A 25,041-nucleotide genomic window follows, 5' to 3' on the forward strand; every position below is an offset into this window, starting at 1 on the left:
AATATTTTATTAAAAGTTTAATTATTCTCTAAATTAGTTCAAGATAAACACAACGTTGACAAGGGCTTCTCTAATAAGTACCTGCTGTGCTGATGTACTGTCACCCCCATGTTACCAGCGCAGGCACCTCAGTGTCTGCATCATCACCGAAAGTGTTCGCGCATCGTGAGATTGTCTGATGATATGTTCTTTAGGTCTGCAGGATTTCATGGGTGCAGCGGTCCTGTAACAGGGGGTATGGTGAGTGACTCCCAATGCCAGTGCAGAAAACAAAGTCGCCTCTGTCGGAGCCAAAGAGGGACAGCAGGCGAATATAACATTTCTTGTTATTTTATTCCAATCCAAGCTCAAGGTTCAAACTCAAATTTGTATTCAGTTATCAAAAGGTGTCCATATCTAAAGTTAATGGCACTTCAAATCAATGTTATTCACCGAAGTTTGGACTAGCATCGCTTTATCAATGAAGAGATCCATAAGTATGAAAATTAATAAATCTTTATTAGAATTAATTAAAAACAATATACAATATAGCAGAGTGTCCAGTAGGGGGACACACCAATCTATCCGATAAATATGCTGCTATATGATTAAACCAAACAATATCAAAAAGAGGGTAATATGTAAATTATCTAGATCTAGTAACCTCCTTTTTGGTATAATGCTTATCAGATTTTCAAAATCAGTCATATTACATGGAACTTCGTAATGCTAATGAATTTCTACAAATACGAAAGAATATAATCTGATTAATAGCAGTATAGACTGACACTGAATTAAGCCAATTGATAGAAACAAATATAGACAAAAGTCTATATATATAATACCAAAGTAACTACAGGGTGGGCCATGTATATGGGTACACCTAAATAAAATGGGAATGGTTGGTGATATCAACTTCCTGTTTGTGGCACATTAGTATATGGGAGGGGGAAAACTTTTCAAGATGGTGGTGACCATGGCGGCCATTTTGAAGTTGGCCATTTTGGATCCAACTTTATTTTTTTCAATGGGAAAAGGGTCATGTGACACATGCAACTTATATTCGCCATCAGAGTGTCAAGAGTGGGAGAAGAGGGTTGCATTGGCAATCCAACACAATGGGCAGCACTTTGAACACATTTTATAAGTGGTCATAAACGTGTAAATAACTCATGAAATAATAAAGTTACGTTAAAACCAACTACACTGTTGTTTTTCTTGTGAAATTCTCAATAAGTTTTGTGTGTCACATGACTCTCTTCCCATTGGAAAAAATAAAGTTGGATCCAAAATGGCTGACTTCAAAATGGCTGCCATGGTCACCACCATCTTGAAAAGTTTTCCCCCTCCCATATACTAATGTGCCACAAACAGGAGGTGGATATTACCAACTATTCCCATTTATTTAGGTGCATCCATATAAATGGCCCACCCTGTAGATTAATGTGGCCCAATATCAAATACCTTGACATTTCACTATGATCGAGAGTGATCCTTAATGTGATTAATCTACCAACATGTGAACTATCATCCTACAGCATAGTGATAAGAGTAAAGAGGTAACAATACCTGTATAAGGGATCTATGGCAGTACTGCAGGTCAGGCAAGCAGAATAGGATAGAGTTAGCGTCCCCCCTAACGGTTCTCTTCATTTGGCTAAAGTGATGTTAGTCCAAACTTTAGTGTATTATATCAAATTTGTATTCAGCCTGATCAACCCCTTAAACTATTTACAGACTGTCATACTCTGGATGCAAACAAGTGCTTTTATGTGGTCAAGGTAGATGGCAGAAAACCACAAAGCCCACTGCTTGGCAGCAGTCAACACAGACTAGTAGTGAGATCACCACTACAGCCATAACAACAAAGCACGGGATAATCAATACATTTTGAGCAAGACATTGGACCATCCAAATGCTAAAACTGAGCACCCGATGAACGTAGCACATGTTATAAGCATTATAGGTTGATGCTCGATGAGTAGAAGTAACCCAATGTCTTCTGAAATAAGCATAATGAAAAGTGCTTTGGGGTACGTGATGAAGTTTGTTACAAAAATCACACTAATTGGGCTTACAACTCTCATAAATAACTAGGGAGAAATGTTTTGAGCTGTAAAATTTCAGAAACTGAGAAATTTGTGTTATGAAAGAAACTAAGAGCAGTAAGAAGTTCAATGTCCTTCACACAGGCTACATGCAACTGATAAAGCTCTTCAATCCATTTGATATCTTTTTGGTCCTGTAAAGAAATGCAAAAAAAGACAATAAGCACATTATATTCCAAGAAATTGTATCATTTTAAGAATGTAAGAAAAAAAATCAGTATTCTCGATATTTTATATTAAAGTAAAAGGACAAACAGTCACGTCATAAAGAATTAAAGGAGCCTAGGCTTGAACTTTTTTTTCTCTAAAGCTGTGTAAATGTGTATGTAGTATGTGTTAATATACTCACCTACTGCTGTCTTGCGGTATCCGGCATCGTTCTGCTCACCTTCTGACTTACGAGTAGAGATGAGCGAATATTTCAATGTTCGGTTCGGCTCACAATCGCCGAATTTGCAATATTTGCCGATTTAATAATCAATTAAATCGCCGAATATAGCCGAACATACACAGCACGAATGCTGGTGTTTCCCACTTGCTGCCGCTAAAAACAGTAGAGCAGGAGCGGCAGATGGAAGAATTCATCAGCCACTCCTGCGCTATAAACAAATAAAAAAAAACAAAAAAACAGCAGAACGGAACTGAACCCCATTCACTTGAATGGGGGGCCAACAATACAGTGTTTGACACACTGTCATATGCATGACAGCGCCGCAAACACCACTTTTGATCGGCGGTGAAACCATCCCCGCCCGTCAGAGAGCCACGGTTCCCACGCTGTCAGATTACAGTGTGAGCGCTCAGCTGTGATCGGAAGTAAAAAGTTTACCTCCGGTGACTTGTGTCAGCTGATGGGACTACAGCTCCCATCAGCTGGCACTTGCTGATGCTAATAACAATGAGAGCAGGAGCGGATGATGGGAGTATTCATTAACCGCTCCTGAGCTGTAAATAAATAATAAAAAAAAAAACCATGCATGGGTTCCCCCCTATTTTTGATAATCAGCCAGGCAAAACTCACAGCTGGGGGCTGCAACACTCAGCTGTCCGCTTCAGCAAGAATGGTTATCAAGAATAGAGGGGTTCACACGTCATACTTTTTATTTAAATAAACAATTTAAAAAAAAAAACAGCCTTGCTAAAGCAGACAGCTGGGGGCTGGTATTCTCAGGCTGGTAAGGGGCCATGGATATTGGCCACCCATAGCCTAACAATATCAGCCCGCAGCTGCCCAGAAAAGGCACATCTATTAGATGCGCCAATTCTGGCGCTTTGCCCGGCACTTTCCACTTGTCCTGTAGCGGTGTCAAGTTGAGTTCATATTTGTGGGGTTGATGTCACCTTTGTATTGTCCGGTGACATCAAGCCCCGAGGTTAGTAATGGAGAGGCGTCCATAAGGCACGTATCCATTACTAATCCTATAGTTATATGGTAAATAAAGATACAGCCAAAATAAAGTCTTTTACTTGAAAAAATGACACAGACACTTTTAATAATCTCAATTAAACCATACATACGACCTCGCCTAATTCCACCGAAGCCATCGTTCTCCTGTGATAAACTAAAAATAAAAAAAAACAACAATATACCATACCTGTCCGTCGTTCTGTCCCACGCTGCAATCCTTGTCTGGGGGATAATTAGTTTTCAAACTGGATGGTGCCAAGATGCGACAGTCCAGGCTGAGAACCACTGGTGAATGAGATGCTGCGAGCGCAGCCTCAGTGACTAGCGGTAACATCACTGAGGCTCCATTCCCAGCCGGGATGAACTTCGGTGACCTCGGTGAGATCAAGGTTGAAAACGAATTATCCCCCAGACATGGATTACGACGTGGGACAGAACGATGAACAGGTATGGTATATTGTTGTTTTTTAATTTTTGGTTCATTACAGGAGAACGAGGCCTTCGGGGAATTTGGCAAAGTCATAAGTATGGTTTGAGATTATTAAAGGAGTCTGTGTCATTCTTTCAATTAAAGGACTTTTTTCTGGGTGTCAGTGCTTTTATACAATGTGGATAGTAATGGGGGCATCTTATTGACGCTTCTCCATTACTAACTTCGGGGCTTGATGCCACCTGAGGGTGACAACAAGCCCCCCAACAATTACCCCACTTGCCACCGCTACAGGGCATATCAGAAGAGCGAGACGAAGTGACAGAATGGGCACATCTTAGAGATGCGCTTTTTCTGGGGCGGCTGAGAGGTTATGTTTTTAGCCCTGGTGGGGCAGTATCCATGGCCCTTCCCTAGGCTATTAATATCAACCCGCAGCTGTCTGCATAGCCTTTGCTGGTTATTAATTATAGGGGAACCCTACGTTATTTTTTTAGCATCCCCCATTTTAATAGCCAGTAAAGGCTAATTATACAGCTGTGAGCTGATATTAATAGCCTGGGAAGCTCCATGGGTATTACCCCCTCACAGGCTATAAACATCTGCCCTCAGCCGTCGGCTTTCCCTCTGATAGTTACAAAAATTACACGGGAGCCCACGCCATTTTTTTCTGAAAAATAATCTTTTATTAATTAAATACATGTACAGTAAGCTGCACACACACTGGACCAGTTGTATTTGTCACTGACATCTGTATATCTACCTATTCTATTTGTATTTACTGTATGTAATCCATCTATTCTATCCTGTCGGCTCCTGCTGTGATTTTACACTACCACAGCTGCTGAATTGCCGACTTTTCTTCTATCTGTCTATCTATATAATATAAATACATATATACGTGTGTGTCACTGACATCTATATATATACTGTATTTTTCTTGGGGGGAAAATGGGGGTGCGTCTTATAATGCGAATGTACCTTACCGATACCGTTGTGGCAGGCGCAAGGCTGGGATGATGGTTTGTCCGGCGGTGCTGAGGGTGTTTGACGCTGCTACCCATTGGTCTGCGGGTGTCTCCGGTGCCCGGCGGCGCTACTGCGGGTGTGTCCGGTGGTGCTACTGTGGGTGTCTGGTGTTGCTACTGTAGGTGTCCGGCGGTGCTACTGCGAGTGTCTGGCGCTGCTGCCCGGTGCTCTGCTGGTGTCTCCGGTGCTGTGGGTGCGCGGCCGGCACTGCCCGATGCTGCTGCGGTGGTCTCTTGTGTTGCCGGGGCCCATGATTTCCTGTGCGGTGGACTCCGAGAAAATGGCCGCCGGGGGAGCGGTGCCAAGATCTCCATCCCCCGGCGGCTATGTATTCTATGTGTATATACCTATTCTATCTTTTCTATTCTAACCTGTCATGCTATGATTTCACTGAACGGGTCACATGAATTACAGGCATACTATCTACTACCGAATGTTACCGACTTTTTCCGATTTTAAGAAAAATGCTTGTGTTGCCGACCACATATCTGAATGTGCAATTTATGTCTGTCAAACATTTTTCCTAACATATTCACTCATCTTTACTTATGAGTCAATGTGTGACTTTTACAATGTAAGTGTATAGAGCATCAGAACGAGGAGCCATAGGCTTTCATTGTAAAAGACTTCTGGCTCACATACAGATCAAAGCGTGATTTGGATAGTCTGAAGAGCGGTGATCTCAGAAGAGGAGCAGAACGACACTAGATAAAGGAGAAGACAACATTAAGGCTACGTCCCCACGATGAGAGTTTTTGATGTTGAAAAATATCTTCATCATTTCTGTACCTATTGCGTTTTTTCATTGTGTTTTTGAGTGCGTTTTATTTTTAACATGCATGATAATCATGCTTTTGACGCTGCGTTTGTCTCTTTTTGGACTGTCAAGCTTTAAAGTGGATTTGTTTTTGATACTTCCTAGTATTCTGCTTTGACAAAACATTATTGTTATACTTAGGTGCAGATTACATGCCATGCATTTTTTATGTGTTTCCACTGTGGAAACGCGCTAAACACGAATGTGCTTTTTTTAAAATCCGGACTTTCTGCATTTAATTCAAGTCTAAGGGGAAAATCCACACAGAAAACTGTACCTGCAAGAGAAATTGACATGCTTCTATCAATCCCATTCACCTTGCTAGAACTGCAAGATGCTGCGTTTTGATGCAGCAAAAACAAGCAGCATTAAAAATGCACCAAAGGCTCATCATGGGAACGTAGCCTAAGTGCGTATATTAACGCACATTACATTACATACACATTTACACCGATTTAGAGAAAAAAGTTCATGATTTCACACTAGTATGACACTGATGCAATAATTATAGATCCCATGATGCCATTTAGTTCAGGTCCTTATACCCATGGACTTATTGAGACTTGAGGACATAATACAGGTGTGAAATTAGAAACATGGCCTCATGGTCAAATATGGTCAGCAATTACTTGCCTTGCTTACTGACCTACGCCGTTCTCTCCCTCTGCAGAATTAGGAGGAGTATCATTGTGGGAGATCTCCCAGACCAGTGTAAGAAAAGAGCCCGGATTGGGGGTACCTTTTTCACACCGAGGCCGTAACTGTCGGGACTGTTACCTTTGTTGTCTGGGGAAAAGCTTAAAGACCTGGACCGACCTTTGCACTGGACCACAGGGGGCAGAGTGAGGATAAAAAGGGCAGAGTGCGCGAAACGGCAGGCAAACTTGGCGGGAAGACGCAGTGCGCATTAGAGGTATTTAGGTGCTCCGTCCTCTGAGCACCGTGACAGCGCAGTTCCATGCTACATTGTCCCAGCTGCTCCCTACAAAGACTGTGACCAGAGAACCGTTTTCCACCCGTTGGCCCCTTCTGCTCAAGTAACTACACGTCTCAGGTCACCGTATAACGGGCATGTGCTGCCTAAAAGAAACCAGGTGACTTATCCAGAACTTTACTCTTATTCACCCGCTTACTACTGCCGGCCTGTGCCCAGCCTAGCAGTGCACAGAACTGCTCTTTTCCCTGCTCCTCAGGACCCCAAGACAGACATCGAGGACCCTCCGTCATCGCGAGGAGCCGATCCACCGACGCCTAGAATTCTGCATCGTTTCCATCACGTGCTGACCGTGTCAGCACCACCGTGTGCATCTGAAACTCTTCACTCTGAAGTCGCCGGACAGATAAGTTTACTACTGTTGAACATTGTTAATACCCTTTCCCCTCACTACCTCTGTCAGTGTAACGAAAGTTTTAATATTCCCTGTCTATACATTCTCTTCTCCCTGCGTGGAGTATACCCCTGTTATAGTAAAGTTCATTTTTAACCCTTGCTCAGTCTCTTAACCATGACTGCATCCTGCAACCTGCTCACACCAGTACCAATTAAATAGAATCCGTCGGCAGGATTTCACACTCCAAACTATTTATGCATACATATAGCTCTTTCAAAGACAAGTCAAGCAACACCATTACTGAGAAAACAGCGTTTGAACTGATATGCAAATGAGGCTTAAAACAACTGTAGATCTCCCTGTCACTCCATTTCTATTCTTCACCCAGCGCTGCTTCCTATGGCTTGACTGACAGCCTCTTTGCTATGTGACTTCAGGCAAAATAGCTGTCAGTCAAGCAAGAGGAAGTGGCTGTCAAGGCTCTGTTATCGGATGTCCTTGGACCAGGGGCTCCTTCCCTGTACAGAACGCTGGGTGTGCCCTAGCTTGCCCTGCTCCCCGGATTACTACTGACCTAGGGCCATGTAACTGACCTTAGCTCCTGAATCCGGCCTCAGTCTGTACTCTTCTCCCACCCAGCAAAGAAGGAAGTAGTACTGTACCGTAGTACACCAACCAGACTAACAAGGTAATACGAACAGGGATAAAGAAAAATACCAAACATACAAATATACTCACACATATAGAGTTATATGAAAAAGTTTGGGCACCCCTATTAATCTTACGCTTAATGTTTTATAAAAATTGTTTTTTTTTGCAACAGCTATTTCAGTTTCATATATCTAATAACTGTTGGACACAGTAATGTTTCTGCCTTGAAACGAGGCTTATTGTACTAACAGAAAATGTGCAATCTGCATTCAAACAAAATTTGACAGGTGCATAAATATGGGCACCCTTATCATTTTGTTGTTTTAAATACTCCTACCTACTTTTTACTGACTTACTAAAACACCTTTTTTGGTTTTGTAACCTCATTGAGCTTTGAACTTCATAGCCAGGTGTATGCAATCATGAGAAAAACTACTTAAAGTGGCCACTTGCAAGTTGTTCTCCTGTTTCAATCTCCTTTGAAGAGTGGCATCATGGGCTCCTCAAAACAACTGTCAAATGATCTGAAAACAAAGATTATTCAACATAGTTGTTCATGGGGAGGATACAAAAAGCTGTCTGAGATTTAACCTGGTGGTTAGCACTGCAGCCTTGCAGCGCTGGAGTCCTGGGTTTAAACCCCAAAAAGGACAACATCTGCAAAGAGTTTGTATGTTCTCTCCGTGTTTGCGTGGGTTTCCTCCGGGTACTCCGGTTTCCTCCCACATTCCAAAGACATACTGATAGGGAATTTAGATTGTGAGCCCCATTGGGGACAGTGATGATAATGTGTGCAAACTGTAAAGCGCTGCGGAATATGTTAGCGCTATATAAAAATAAAGATTATTATTTAACTTGTCAATTTCCACTGTGAGGAACATAGTAAGGAAATGGAAGAACACAGGTACAGTTCTTGTTAAGGCCAGAAGTGGCAGGCCAAAAAAAACATCAGAAAGGCAGAGAAGAAGAATGGTGAGATCAGTCAAGGACAATCCTCAGACCACCTCCAGAGAGCTGCAGCATCAACTTGCTGCAGATGGTCACTGTGCATCGGTCAACTATACAATGCACTTTGCACAAGGAGAAGCTGTATGGGAGAGTGATGCGAAAGAAGCCATTTCTGCAAGCCACAAACAGAGTCGGCTGAGGTATGCAAAAGCACATTTGGAGAAGCCAATTTCTTTTTGGAAGAAGGTCCTATGGACTGATGAAACCAAGATTGAGTTGTTTGGTCATGCAAAAAGGTGTTATGCATGGCGGTAAAAAAACACAGCATTCCAAGAAAAACACTTGCTACCCACAGTAAAATTTGGTGGAGGTTCCATCATGCTTTGTGTCTGTGTGGCCAATGCCGGCACCGGGAATCTTGTTAAAGTTGAGGGACGCATGGATTCCTCTCAGTATCAGCAGATTCTTGACAATAATGTTCATGAATCAGTGACAAAGTTGAAGTTACGCAGGGGATGGATCTTTCAGCAAGACAATGATCCAAAACACTACTCCAAATCTTCTCAGGCATTCATGCAGAGAACAATTACACTGTTCTGGAATGGCCATCCCAGTCCCCAGACCTGAATATCATTGAACATCTGTGGGATCATTTGAAGAGGGCTGTCCATGCTCGGCGACTATCAAACTTAACTGAACTGGAATTGTTTTGTAAAGAGGAATGGTCAAAAATACCTTCATCCAGGATCCTGGAACTCATTAAAAGCTACAGGAAGCGACTAGAGGCTGTTATTTTTGCAAAAGGAGGATCTACTAAATATTAATGTCACTTTTCTGGTGAGGTGCCCATACTTATGCACCTGTCAAATGTTGTTTGAATGCAGATTGCACATTTTCTGTTAGTACAATAAACCTCATTTCAAGGCAGTAACATTACTGTGTCCAACAGTTATTAGATATATGAAACTGAAATAGCTGTTGCAAAAAAAACAATTTTTATGAAACATTAAGCTTAAGATTAATAGGGGTGCCCAAACTTTTTCATATAACTTAATAGAGGAATACACCGGAGAGTGGAGGATGGGGTTAAACCAAAGTAGGAGAAGAAAGGAAATTATCACACACTCAAAACCTAGCAACAGTCACAGATAATTCCACCAAATGCCTTTTCCATTAATAACCTACAACAACCTCCAGCCATGCAGCACTAGCCATCTGACAATGAGTGCTAGCCAGGACCCAGATTATATAGGAGATGAAAGTGGCCAACAGTGCACAGCTGAGAGCCTTAACACTCCAGGAGCTCTCAACAGAGCAGATTATGCCTGCACTGCTAAAATAACTTTACACCGTTTAATAAGAAGGTGAAGTGCTTCTAATCAGTGAAGGAGTAGGAGAAATCAGACGCTGCGGTCTACTGGCTCCTCTCTCGCGGTAAACCCATAACAGTGGCACAGAGTGGGGAATAGAGCTGGAGTGATAGAGGCTTCAGATCAATAGCCATATTTGCATATCAGTTCACACACTGATTTCTCAGTTATTGTGGTGTAACAGAGGACTGCAAGCAACATCTACTACATTATCTATACTCAATTATCACTACGTTATGTTATTTTACATAGAATTTCAGGTAACATCTACTATGTTATTTGTACTTGGAGAGTTATCACTGTTATCTGTGGTGTTACATAGGACTGATAGTAATATCTACTATATTATCTGTGCTAAGAGTTCTCACTGTACCGTTTGTGGTATTACTTAGTACAGCAGGTAAGACCTACTACTCTATCTATACTTAGAGCACTATCTCTGTGTTATATGTCTTATTGCATAGGACTGCAGGTGTCATCTACCATGCCATCTGAATTCAAAGAATTATCTTATCTTTGCTTTTACATAGGTCTGCAGGTAAAATCTACAATATTATCTGTAGTCAGAACTATCCATGTAATTTGTGGTGCTCGAAGAAAAGCATAAAACGCTCTACACATTTTTTTGTTGTTACTGACAAGAGTTGCACAAATTGAAAGGAATATCCTAGAATTTAAGATTGATTGCATACTATGTATAGATATTTAGGATTAATAGTGCAGACTCTCTTGTTCCAAAAGTCAGTCCTAAAGTATAAATAGACTCGCGGTCAGATCCTCCGAAAGGGAGATAACAGAGCTGCGCGAGTCTGATGCCGTTATGCTTGGTTGCCCAGAGTTATTTTGTTCTCCCTCTATATTTTACATTACAGGTTGTATCGCCACACTAGATCTGCTACTAATTATATTAAATTAAATTATAGTATATATAGTGCGTAACAACCATGTAGAATGAAATCAATTGTTGATAAATTATTTTATCAGATTCTGACTCAAATACTGTTTAGTATCAGATCTGCTTTTATATTGGATGTGTAAACAATTATAGTGAAATCTTTCAGGTTTCTAATATATAATTGCCTAGAATACTACTTCCTGCAATTTGTGCCAACTTCCGTGGCTTTGTCCGGAGCTAATGTCCGGAGCTAATGTCCGGAGCTAATGTCCGGAGCTAATGTCCGGAGATAAGTGACGTCACCAGTGTCCTACACCCAGGCAGAGCACAGGGGCCCCAGGCAGCATATGGGGCCCCAGGCAGAGCACAGTGGCCCCAGGCAGAGCACAGGGGCCCCAGGCAGCATATGGGGCCCCAGGCAGAGCACAGTGGTCCCAGGCAGCCTATGGGGCCCCAGGCAGAGCACAGTGACCCCAGGCAGAGCACAGGGGCCCCAGGCAGCATATGGGGCCCCAGGCAGCATATGGGGCCCCAGGCAGAGCACAGTGGCCCCAGGCAGAGCACAGGGGCCCCAGGCAGACATGGGGCCCCAGGCAGAGCACAGGGGCCCCAGGCAGCATATGGGGCCCCAGGCAGAGCACAGGGGCCTCAGGCAGAGCACAGGGGCCCCAGGCAGCATATGGGGCCCCAGGCAGAGCACAGGGGCCCCAGGCAGCATATGGGGCCCCAGGCAGAGCACAGTGGCCCCAGGCAGAGCACAGGGGCCCCAGGCAGAACATGGGGCCCCAGGCAGAGCACAGGGGCCCCAGGCAGAGCACAGGGGCCCCAGGCAGAGCACAGGGGCCCCAGGCAGCATATGGGGCCCCAGGCAGAGCACAGTGGCCCCAGGCAGAGCACAGGGGCCCCAGGCAGAACATGGGGCCCCAGGCAGAGCACAGGGGCCCCAGGCAGAGCACAGGGGCCCCAGGCAGCATATGGGGCCCCAGGCAGAGCACAGGGGCCCCAGGCAGCATATGGGGCCCCAGGCAGAGCACAGTGGCCCCAGGCAGCATATGGGGCCCCAGGCAGAGCACAGTGGCCCCAGGCATAGCACAGGGGCCCCAGGCAGCATATGGGGCCCCAGGCAGAGCACAATGGTCCCAGGCAGAGCACAGGGGCCCCAGGCAGCTTATGGGGCCCCAGGCAGAGCACAGTGGCCCCAGGCAGAACATGGGGCCCCAGGCAGAGCACAGGGGCCCCAGGCAGAACATGGGGCCCCAGGCAGAGCACAGGGGCCCCAGGCAGAGCACAGGGGTCCCAGGCAGCATATGGGGCCCCAGGCAGAGCACAGTGGCCCCAGGCAGAGCACAGGGGCCCCAGGCAGAGCACAGTGGCCCCAGGCAGAGCACAGAGGCCCCAGGCAGAACATGGGGCCCCAGGCAGAGCACAGGGGCCCCAGGCAGAACACAGGGGCCCCAGGCAGAGCACAGAGGCCCCAGGCAGAGCACAGAGGCCCCAGGCAGAGCACAGGGGCCCCAGGCAGCATATGGGGCCCCAGGCAGAGCACAGTGGTCCCAGGTAGAGCAAAGGGGCCCCAGGCAGCCTATGGGGCCCCAGGCAGAGCACAGGGGCCCCAGGCAGCATATGGGGCCCCAGGCAGAGCACAGGGGCCCCAGGCAGCATATGGGGCCCCAGGCAGAGCACAGTGGCCCCAGGCAGAGCACAGGGGCCCCAGGCAGAACATGGGGCCCCAGGCAGAGCACAGGGGCCCCAGGCAGAGCACAGGGGCCCCAGGCAGCACATGGGGCCCCAGGCAGAGCACAGGGGCCCCAGGCAGCATATGGGGCCCCAGGCAGAGCACAGCGATATTTTGGACCACTGTGCGGTGTTTCAGACCCCCTGTGTGATGTCTGGGGCCCTGTTCTTAAGTATATTAAAGATTAAAGTAACGTATATTAAAGTATATAATAGATCAAATTTGACACGTTTATGAGCACCATTGAGTGATATACTCAAGAATGACATAATTTTTCAACATTTTATGGTTTCAAACTGTAAACACTCAGAGTTTTTTTTTACTTCAACCAGAAAACCTTAACGGTTCATAAAAAACTTGACTGTTCAGGATATGATAAAAGTCATAGTATTCTGAATCTTTAACTTATAAAGATACCTTTACATGGGGTGATCATTGGTTCCAGAGAGGCTTTCGGCCGATAATCGTACACATGGCTGGTGACAGGACAATACAATATAAACGTTCAAAGGTAAACACTGATAACATTAAAATCTAATATATAATTGCCTAGAATACTACTTCCGGCAATTTGTGCCAACTTCCGTGGCTATGTCCGGAGATAAGTGACGTCACCAGCGTCCTACACCCGCTCAGGGTGGACAAAGATATATGCCTTCGTGGTGCGCGGCACTTTTCTGATTGGTTGCCGCCTGCCGCGAGCGACCAATCAGAAATGTGCCGTACTGTCAAGAATTGTCAAGAGCTGGTGAGTGCAGCCATTTTTTGTTCTTTCTTACTATTATTTATTAATTGTATTATTCTTACATTTGAATAAATAAAGTATATATGGATTCTAGACTCCCGATTCTTTAGAATCGGGCTGCCATCTAGTATAAAATAATTATGTCAAATGAAGTTTAACATATTTCAAATATTTTTGTTATTTTTATATAAATCTATGACTCTAAAATCATCTACTCTGTGAATTTTATTTCGTATCTCCATCTAGCCAAAGTACTTGTTTTTAACTCTTAGTTTGTATTCACTTTCATGTGTCTTCACTTTGCTTAGCAATTATGTTAATCAATTTTAGTACTGGTGTGTTCACCGAATCTTAGGGTACCGTCACACATTGAAATTTCCATCGCTACGACGTTACGATTCGTGACGTTCTAGCGATATCGTTACGATATCGCAGTGTCTGACACGCAGCAGCGATCAGGGATCCTGCTGAGAATCGTACGTCGTAGCAGATCGTATGGAACTTTCTTTCGTCGCTTGATCACCCGCTGACATCGCTGGATCGTTGTGTGTGACAGCGATCCAGCGATGTCTTCGCTTGTAACCAGGGTAAACATCGGGTAACTAAGCGCAGGGCCGCGCTTAGTAACCCGATGTTTACCCTGGTTACAAGCGTAAACGTAAAAAAACAAACCGTACATGCTCACCCGTCGGTGTCCTTCAGGTCCCTTGCCGTCTGCTTCCTGCTCTGAGTGCCGGCCGGAAAGTGAGAGCAGATCACAGCGGTGCTGCGATCTGCTCTCACTGTACGGCTGCACTCAGAGCAGGAAGCAGACGGCAAGGGACCTGAAGGACACCGACGGGTGAGTATGTACTGTTTGTTTTTTTACGTTTACGCTTGTAACCAGGGTAAACATCGGGTTACTAAGCGCGGCCCTGCGCTTAGTTACCCGATGTTTACCCTGGTTACCCGGGGACTTCGGCATCGCTCCAGCGCCGTGATTGCAACGTGTGACCGCAGTCTACGACGCTGGAGCGATATTCATACGATCGCTGCGACGTCACGGATCGTGCCGTCGCAGCGATGAAAATTTCAATGTGTGACGGTACCCTTAGTGTAAAAGTGCAAGACAAGTCACATAACGGATATCATGATTAAGGGTGCTTGTTCACCAGAAACGCGTTGATATCGCTTTTTATTCTTTGTTGCTGCTGATGTTTTATCCTCCACTGAACATGATTTGAAGTGAATAAAGAAAGGGGTTTTTTTCACTACCTCGTTGAGCCTCATCGATTCCTCCACGCCCTGACACAGCGGTTCCGTGCTCCGAGTTCCTAAGGATGCCGATTATGGTGAGCTGGACTTTGTTTTAATTTGTGGTGCTACATAGGACTGTGGGTAATGTCTACTAGACCGTCTGTTAGGACTGCAGACTGTATCTACCATGTTGTCTGTATTCAAAGGGTTGTCATTGCCAGCTATGCTTTTACATAGGTCTGCAGGTAATATCTACTATATTATTTGTATTCAGAGAGTTATCCCCATCATTTGTGGTGTTACATAGGACTGCATGTAATGTCTACTATATTTGTGGTGTTGTATAGGACTGGAGATGACACGATAATGTGTGTTTAATTTATTTTGGTAACAGTTTTATCTTCTAGTGAGAAAGGGGTATGAAAATGGGCAAGAATTGTAAACAAAAAAAGAGGGGGTATGAGGTACGAGCATGGTTTAAAAAACGGTAATTAGTTCTTACCGGTAATTGTATTTCCAGGAATCCACCTGACAGCACCATTGGAGGACGTCCTTCTTATCCGCAGTGGGACAGGAACCACAAGTTAAAAGGACCCTCCCCACTCCACCCACCAGTGATTTTCTAAGTACCACATCTGGATGAATGCAAAAAAGAGAGTTTATTTACAATTACACACCAATGTTACATCACATTAGTCAGTAGTAAAAGTTTGCAGTGGGAGGGAACTAGTAGTGCTGTCAGGTGGATTCCTGGAAATACAATTACCGATAAGAACTAATTACCGTTTTCCAGTCCACCACCTGATAGCACCATTGGAGAATACCAAAGGATGTTAACTAGGGTGGGACTACTGCATGCAAGACTTTTCTACCAAAGGCTAATTGATCTGATACGACATCTAATTTATAGTGTCTAGCAAAGGTAGAAAGACTAGTCCAAGTCGCCGCCCTACAGATTTGCTCAGCTGAGGCACCCCCCTTCTCTGCCCATGATGTAGAAATGGCTCGTGTTGAGTGGGCCCTAAGAGTGTCCGGGGGATCTTTCCCTTGGTTTGTATATGCTAGGCTAATCATGTTTTTAATCCACCTAGCAATGGTTGATTTTGATGCCTTGCAACCCCTATTTGGACCACCGTATTGAATAAATAAGTTAGTGACCCGTCTCCAGCTTTCTGTCGCCCCCAGGTATTTTAGAACAGTCTCCCTAATGTCAAGGTTATGGTAGACCCCTTCTTTTGCGTTTTTAGGGTGTTGGCAGAAAGAAGGAAGGATTATTTCCTGATTTATATTGGTAGATGATACTACTTTGGGGAGGAAAGCTGGGTTGTGTTTGAAGACTATTCTGTCGTCAAAGATTTGAAGATATGGGTTCTGGATAGAAAGAGCCTGCATCTCCCCCAGCCTTTTAGCTGATGTGATGGCAATTAGGAAGGCGGTTTTAAAGGAGAGATTGGCTATGTCCATATCTTCTGACAGTAAGTAAGGGGTTTTACACAAAGTGTTAAGGACCAGGTTTAGGTCCCAAGGAGGAGTTGATTTCCTCACAAGTGGCCTCATTCTCTGTGTGGCCCTGGAAAATCTCGCTATCCAGGGATGGGAGGCTAGTGATGTATCAAAAAATACACTAAGTGCTGCAATCTGTACTTTTAGAGTACTAGGCCGAAGGCCCTTGTCAAATCCGAGTTGCAGGAAATCGAGGATTTTAGGGATATCTGGTTTTGAAGTATCCGCATGACCTTTTCCCAGAAAGAAACAATACCGCTTCCAGATCTTGTTGTAAATCGCCGAAGTCACCGGCTTTCTGCTTGCCTGGAGTGTGGTAATGACCTCTTCTGACAGGCCTCTGGATCTTAGGGTTTGCCGTTCAGGATCCAAGCAGATAGGTGCAGAGAGTCTGGATTCTTGTGGAACACCGGACCCTGAAGTAGAAGGTCCTGCCTGTTCGGTAGAAAGACTGGTTCTTCTGTTGACATCCTGGACAGTAGAGAAAACCAGCTTCTTTTCGGCCAAAAAGGAACCACCAGGATTACAGTTGCTCTCTCGTCTCGTATCTTCCTGAGTGTCTTCGATATCAGAGGAAGAGGCGGAAATGCGTACAGGAGGCCTTCTCCCCAATACTGAGACAAGGCGTCTACTCCTGTGGCTCCATCTAGAGGATTCAGAGAAAAAAATGCTGTGACCTTTGCGTTTGACCTGGCGGCAAAGAGGTCCACCTGAGGTGTGCCCCATTTCTGGCATAGACCGCTGAATACTTCCGGTTTCAGTTCCCACTCTCCGGGATGTACCGACTTTCGGCTCAAGAAATCTGCTAGTTGATTCTTGGCACCTTCCAGGTGAACTGCCGAGATGGATTTGACAGATCTTTCTGCCCACCTGAAAATCTGGTCTGCTAAGTGTTGCAGTGGTGGATGTCTCGGACCTCCCTGGTGTCTCAGAAATGCCACTGCTGTGACATTGTCGGACAGTATTCTCACGTGTCTGTCTCGGACCAATGACTGGGTCTGGCCCAACACTTTCCAGATCGCATACAGCTCTCTGAAATTCGATGATCTTGCCGCAATCTGAGGAGTCCATTCTCCCTGGTAGTATGTTCTTCCTATATGACCGCCCCATCCGTATTGACTGGCGTCTGTGGTAACCGTAACACAGGGATCGAGTACCCACGGTACTCCCTCTCTCAGGTTCCTCGGTCTGGTCCACCAGGTTAGGGATCTCTTCACCGACGGAGACACAAGCATCTTCCTGTCTAGGGAACTCTGTTTCCTGTTCCAGGATCCTAGGACTTCTCTTTGCAACTCCCGCAAGTGGAATTGGCTCCATTTCACACAGGGTATGCATGCTGTCATGAAGCCGAGTATCCTCATTGCATCTCTTATGGAGGGGGTACTTCTTCTGAATTGATGGATGTGCCTGATCAAGGCCTCTTGTCTGTCTTCTGGTAAAAAGGCAGGACTTTTTCCAGTTCACAATCCACCCCAGCTCCTGTAGGATGGAAAGGGTGAAAGTGCAGTCTATCTTGAGGAGTTTCTGTGATTTCGCCATTATCAGGAAGTCGTCCAGGTATGGGACTATGGTCACATTCTGATTCCTCAAATAGGCCACCACTTCCGACATCAGCTTGGTAAAGATCCTGGGCGCTGAAGCAAGCCCGAAGGGGAGACATCTGAACTGAAAGTGATGTACAATCCCCCTGTTCATTATGGCAAACCTCAGGAATTTTTGGTAGGAGATGTGTATCGGGACATGATAGTATGCGTTGCTTAGGTCTAGGGTACACATTACCATGTCTTTGTCTATTAGAGGTGTCGTGGATCTTATAGATTCCATCCAGAATCTTTTGTACCGGACCCATTTGTTTAATGGTTTTAAATTTATAATCGTCCGGGAGTCCCCGGACGGTTTCTTTATTGAAAATAAATGGGAATAATGGCCTTCGCCTCTTTCTGAGATGGGAACTGGCACAATCGCTTCTAATTCTAACAGCTCCTGGATGTTTGTCCACATGGAGGAGTCGGAGAGCGGGCAAGGTCGGGTTACTACAAATCTTTCTGGGGGACTGCCGGAGAATTCTAATTTGTATCCCTGTGCAATTACTTGTAGAATCCAAGGATTCTGGGACACCTTCTGCCAACCCCCTAGAAATTTCTGTAATCGACCTCCCATCTTTATGTCATTTATTTGACTTTGGTGTACCTGCACTAGGGAAGATGGAGTCTCTACCTTTTCCACCCTTGGGATAAGACCACCTCCCAGTCTTCCCTTTCCCCTTGTAGTCTGTCCTCTGACCAGGTCGGGACCTACGAAAGGGCTGATATTTTTTGGTATTCTCCTCAGGGAAACCCTTCTTTTTATCTGAGGCCTTTTCTAGAATATCGTCTAGAATTGGCCCAAATACTTTATTTCCTGAGAATAGGATTCCACACAATTTATTTTTTGACTGGAGATCCCCCGACCAGGTTTTTAGCCATATGGCTCTTCTGGCCGCATTAGACAGGGATTCGCTTCTAGCCGCAAACCTTACAGATTCGGCAGAAGCGTCTGCCATAAAGCCTGTTGCGAGTTTGAGCAATGGCAATGATTTAAGGATAACCTCTCTGGAAGTCTTGGCTTTGAGGTGATCCTCTAAATGGTCAATCCATAAGTGCATTGACCGGGCTACGGAGGTTGTCGCTATATTGGCCCGTATTATTGCCGCGGAGGACTCCCAAGTTCTCCTTAGCAAACCGTCTGCTTTACGATCCATAGGATCTTTTAATGCGGAAGAGTCCTCAAATGGAATTGAGGTCTTCTTCGCCACCTTTGCTAGTGGGACATCGATCTTGGGAACTTCATCCCACACTTTAATGTCTTCAGGGTTGTAGGGCAGACGAAGTCTAAAGTCCCTGGGAATCACTAGCTTCTTCTCCGCTTCCTGCCACTCTTCCAGGATCATGGAACGAATGTGGTTGTTGACGGGGAAGACTTTTGTCACATGGGCATGTAATCCGCCAAACATCTCGTCCTGGATGGAGGTCTCCTCTGGTGTATCTTGTAACTGCATGGTGTTACGCACAGCATAAAGAAGCTCATCTGTGTCTGTTGCGGAGAAGAGATATCTCTTCCCTCTGCCCACAGATCCGTCTCTTTCTTCCTGGTCAGAATCCTCCGAAACCTCACCCTCGGAAGAGGGGCTAGATTCCCTCGGCCTCTTCCGTGAAGTCTGCGGTTCTGACTGAGTAGCCTGGGGAAGATTCAAGCTTGAGATAGAAGCCTGAACCTCCTGTCGAATCATGGTCCTCATACTGGATAGTAGCACTGTCTGCTCATCACCCACAATTTTGGATGTGCACGATTTGCACAATGGTTTCCGCCAGTTTTCCGGAAACTTAGTGGAACATATCGGGCATTTATTTTTCCCCGATTTTTTCCTTTCGGCTGTGGGGATGGAAGGCTCAGCCTAGGGTAAAATAGAGATACGTGGGCACCGTAAGTAGGGAGCAGGGGGAGGGGTGAGCTTTGTGGTATGGCTTTGCATAGCCCACTCACGTGCCCCTGAAGCTGGTCAGTCCCCTCAGGTCTGGCAGTCTCCTCCATTAGTGCAGATGACAGTATGTACGTATAGCCGAGTACTCCCTTTGTCAGGATGGCCGGCGGTATACAGACCCCCCTGGTGAGTTTATATAGGTTTTACCTGGTTGATCCTGCCCTCCTTACCGCCGCTGCGGTGACCGCGCTGTGCCCCTCACCGAGGCCGGTGCTGCTGCCGGCGTCATCCTCCATGCTGGCCGCACCAGAAGTGACGCGGTCGTCGCGACCGGAAGTGACGCGGCCGCTGGACCCGGAAACCGCGGCCGCACGCTGGAACCGGCCGCTGCTGGAAGCGGTCGCCGCACACACTTCCCGGCATACAGGCACCCGGGCCGAGAGCCCCCCGAGGAGGAAACGGACCCGACCCCAGGAGCAGCGCTACACTGGGGAGGCTGAGCGACCCCCCATGGCAGGTATCAGCCGCAGATATCTTGCGGCGGGGAAGGGAAAGGCTGGGCCCCCCGATCCCCACCATCTGCACAGCACCGTCGGAGGACGTCTTGCAGTTCCTATCCGCAGTGGGACAGGAAAAACACTGGTGGGTGGAGTGGGGAGGGTCCTTTTAACTTGTGGTTCCTGTCCCACTGCGGATAAGAAGGACATCCTCCAATGGTGCTGTCAGGTGGTGGACTGGAAAGTGGGTGTTTACATTTACAGCCATTAAAAATGTAGTTATGTTATCTGTATGCTATTTTCTTAATATCTTCCAATGTTCACCCTGGCCACTGAGGCCATTCTAGGTTCATACATCTAATTTCAGGAAATCTGCACATCCTATCTGTTGTATTGTATGTGTTATCATGACACTTGTTGTTCTGCCTGTCATCACAATCAGACTTCTAAAAAAAGTTCCTAAAAAACACAGGAGATAGGAGTCTAAAATGGCCCCAATGACCAGTGTGAAAATTGCAAAATTTCTATTTTATTAATATTTTTTTTTAAAAGGTTGTGTTTATGTGATACATTTGATATGGTTTTTTATTGTAATTTTCCAAAAATGTGATGGAAACACAGACATTTTACCATGTTTTCTGAATATTGCAAAAAAATAAATAAAAAATACATTAGGAAACATTCACACAATGAGCTCCCAATAGAGATTGTGATTAAAAAAAAAAAGACAATGTCGGGCGTAAAAAATAGGTTACTTTCTGATTACATCTCATAAAATTAATTATTTGCAGTAATACAGTAATGTGTAATACAAAGTGGTAAATGCAACTCAGAGAACTGCTATATCAGATACATGATCCTGAGTGTGTCAATGAATAATATTTCACAAAAAGCCTTAAAAATACCGTGGTCAGATTATATACGGAATAGTATACTGCAAATATCAAAATAATAAAAAGGCTCTTCAATTCATTGAAAGCGTACCACACACAGAGCATACAAAGTAAGTGAACAGTTTGAATCTACCTTCACTATTCTATGCTACCCTTTTTTTACCACAAGGAGGCGCCAACTGCACATAATTACATAAATGTAGAACACAAGGACCACTGAGGAGGGCTCATGATGACTAAAGATGAGCAATTCTATCTGGATAAATTTCCCTCAAAATTTGGCTTTGCATTAATCTAGCAAAATAACGGCCACCTGTTCTGCTGGATTCTATTGAAGGACACAAAAGGGTTAAAATTGTAATGAAAAAAAAACACAACGAACTTTATACTCACCTGTTCGGTTGCCTCCACAGCTCCACCCCTCTACACCAGTACTCTTTTCTGCCGGTGAAGAGGCCGATCTGAGTCCTTTGAATGTCTTCACACAGTCATGTGGGGGAACGACACACATCATGGTGTGCATTGACTCCCATGTGACCACATGAGGACAATCACAGGCCTCAACACTGGATGGAATGGAGCAGCAGCGTGAAGGACCAGAGCTTCAGTGGTAATTGAAGTGGTAGAACAAGCGAGAAATGGTGAGTGCAATCGAATTATTAATTTTTAACCACTCCCCTCATAGGACCTCATTTCGATTTGGACCAAGTGGAATCTCCAAGCTGAATTTACGCAAATCTTCCAAATGAAATTTCAGGCCATTTTCTCATCTCCACTCTGTGGCCTACCAATGCTACCAAGGCAAAGCTTACCGCACAACTTTCACTGTAATCCGGCCTGTGTGGTACAATGAAAGATATGACCTCCATGAGGCTAGAGCACAGCTCGGGGGTCTCGGAGGAATTCTTGCAGCTGGTCAATATTGTAAAGTAGTGAGTCGGAATGTAGACATCCGAGTTCTGTGGCATCCTGCAATGAAACATATTGTACAGCTCATAATTTACTACTGAACAATGGTAAGACTGAATTATTATTGCCCAATAATTAAGGCTAGAGGTGTCTAGATAAGATACTGTGCACTGCAACCATAAGGGTACCATCACACAGTGGCATTTTCATCGCTACGACGGCTGAGAATCGTACGTCGTAGCAGATCGTTTGAAACTTTCTTTCGTCGCTGGATCTCCCGCTGTCATCTCTGGATCGTTGTGTGTGACAGCGATCCAGCGATGCGTTCGCTGGTAACCAGGGTAAACATCGGGTTACTAAGCGCAGGGCCGCGCTTAGTAACCCGATGTTTACCGTGGTTACCAGCGTAAAAGTAAAAAAAAACCAAACAGTACATACTCACCATCTGATGTCCGTCAGGTCCCTTGCCGTCTGCTTCCCGCTCTGACTGTCTGCCGGCCGGAAAGTGAGAGCAGATCACAGCGGTGACGTCACCGCTGCGCTCTGCTCTCACTGTACGGCGGCACTCAGTCAGAGCAGGAAGCAGACGGCAAGGGACCTGACGGACATCAGATGGTGAGTATGTACGGTTTGGTTTTTTTTTACTTTTACGCTGGTAACCACGGTAAACATCGGGTTACTAAGCGCGGCCCTGCGCTTAGTAACCCGATGTTTACCCTGGTTACCCGGGGCCTTCGGCATCGTTGGTCGCTGGAGAGCGGTCTGTGTGACAGCTCCCCAGCGACCACACAACGACTTACCAACGATCACGGCCAGGTCGTATCGCAGGTCGTGATCGTTGGTAAATCGTATAGTGAGACGGTACCCTTAGTCAAAGCTTTTTTTTAATTTGCTTCCCCTTTGAGGCAATTCATATATTCATTGAAATGGGAAAAAAAATTCTGGTGCCTAAAAAATAATTAAAAGGAACCTGACACGAGATTCATTTTGCCCGGACCCCCATGAATCAGACACCGGCGGCATTATTGCAGGCATGTACAGGATGTTTTATCCTGAAATGCAATTTAGAAGGGAAAGTTAGGGGGCCAGGGAGCACCACAACTGGGCGAATAGATTACTCCAAATACTTTATGTATTATAATGAGGGGTGCCACTCAATGCATAGCTAAGAGGATTATATGACGGAGGCAAGAAAAGAAACCGTGCATATAGGGCGCACACCCAAAGGGAATACAATATCAATAACAAAATATAACAATCGTTTATTAGAAAAAGAGACAAGTGCACAAGAATAAAAACCATGTTAAAATACAACAGACACACCTCCGGTCCCATAGTAAATGCTAATCAATGGACGGCCCGAATGCAGATAATAAATAACAGAGGCAAAAATACACCACCGATATAATGTTGGAATGAAAAAATCAAACAATGTATAAGAATGACCTGAAGTATAAAGGATGAAATACCATATATCCTATGCGTATATAAGCACTGTATGACCCCCTGCTTGAATAGCCAATATATAGCAGTATATGAATATGGATAGGCACATCGAGTCTGGGCGTCCCCAGACAACCATATGATAAATATAATGCCCTTATGTAGATGGAAATGCTAGAGCCACCAATACGGCCCCAATAAGCCAATTGGAAAAAAATATAACAAGTAGATATATAGTCAAAGAGGGAGTGGCCCAATAGGGGAACAATACCACCACAGCGGTATAGAAGTGCCAAAGAGGTAAAAAACTGTGGCACAATGGTAGGCAGATAAAGAGGGGTAAAGGATAAGTCACCCAGTTAGGTCATCCAGTATGTGGCGTAGGCCATCGGCCGTCAGAAGTCAGCAGTAGGGGAAGGTGATCCCGGGATCCAGGGGGTGTGGGGAAAGCCCCACGCGTATCGCTGCTAACCGCAGCTTCGTCAGGGGAAATGCTGGGGAATAAGCCAGGGAGTCTTAAATAGCGGTAGGTTAGTAAGAAAGAATTGCCAGCAGGTGAGCCAGGAGCGCCTGGGTACATGCCATAATCAGCGCCGACGTAAGCGATATATGCGGGCACCTGCACAAGGGTAAGTAATCGCAAGTGAAAGTGAAAGTACGCGCACAACGCCTAATCCCGGGCATTAGGATGGCGCGTGCGCACTGCACACCGCTCAAGATGAAGCTAGTGTGACGTAAGTAAGGCTGGGTCAGCCCACAAAGAGGAACACAAATGGCGCATGCGCAGAGCGCAACTTACAGCACCATAATCTGAAGCCGAGAACACAGGACACAGCGCCCTGGTATAGCACTGACAGCAAAAAGGGGGAGGGGTAGAGGTGACCAGTCAAACTAAGTTAATAGCAAGGAGTTCTAGCTTAGAAATTTAGAGCCACAAAAATGAGGTGCAAATAAAGCTATAGTATCCCAATGCCATAATATAGCGCGGGCATGAACACAATAAAGGTGGCTAATTGGTACCCAGTCCCATTAGAGAGGGCAGAATAATATAGCATGCTTAACAATACTTCACAATACTTTGATGATGGCATAGCAAATATATATAAATAAATATGTACAATTTGGCATTCACATCAGGACAAGGCCAATCAGACTGAGGACAGGCAAGGGAAACACCAAGGACCGGAAAACCACAGAGATGTGGCCTCAATGATGAAAGAACAGGTCAAAAAAGTAACAACAAAGTATATTTTTGCACATGATTTCAAAATATGGGCTACCAAACATGGTGTCAAGCCCATGGGAATGTGAGCATAAGAAAAAGCCATAAAAAGGACCACGAAGGGTATACAGAGCGTAAATGTGTAAAATATATAATGTCCAAAAAGAGGAGGAGCAATACTGTTGTGTGGGTCCCGGAAGAACTCGTAGTTTCTCTCCTTCATCCATTATTGCTCAAAATAAGGTGCATGAGTCCAATAGGGTTATCCCAAGAAGCTTGTAAATAATAGTTCTTCATTGAGCCCGGTGGGAAAGAGACTCCGAGTGTAAGTTGAAAATCCATCGGGATTCGATTTGGAGCAACCGCTTCTTATAGTTTCCTCCTCTACTGCTGGAAAAGATTTTCTGTAGACCAAAAAATTAGATATGAGCA

The 25,041-nt window shown here is 45.3% G+C and overlaps 1 protein-coding gene across 1 annotated transcript in view; it reads right to left on the reverse strand.

Moving 5' to 3' along the window:
* Positions 1 to 1,373: 1,373 nt before the first annotated feature.
* Positions 1,374 to 25,041, reverse strand: part of ENPP1 (ectonucleotide pyrophosphatase/phosphodiesterase 1) — a 156,862-nt gene continuing 133,194 nt past the window's right edge. The window contains exons 24-25 of the mRNA XM_077289349.1: positions 21,848 to 22,004; positions 1,374 to 2,221 (exon numbers count right to left, since the gene is read on the reverse strand). Coding sequence (XP_077145464.1) covers positions 2,063 to 2,221; positions 21,848 to 22,004 — 316 coding nt within the window. The 3' untranslated portion in view covers positions 1,374 to 2,062. The remainder of the gene's footprint in view (positions 2,222 to 21,847; positions 22,005 to 25,041) is intronic.

The sequence above is a fragment of the Ranitomeya variabilis genome, chromosome 2, assembly GCF_051348905.1.
Source record: "Ranitomeya variabilis isolate aRanVar5 chromosome 2, aRanVar5.hap1, whole genome shotgun sequence".
Lineage (NCBI taxonomy): Eukaryota > Metazoa > Chordata > Amphibia > Anura > Dendrobatidae > Ranitomeya > Ranitomeya variabilis.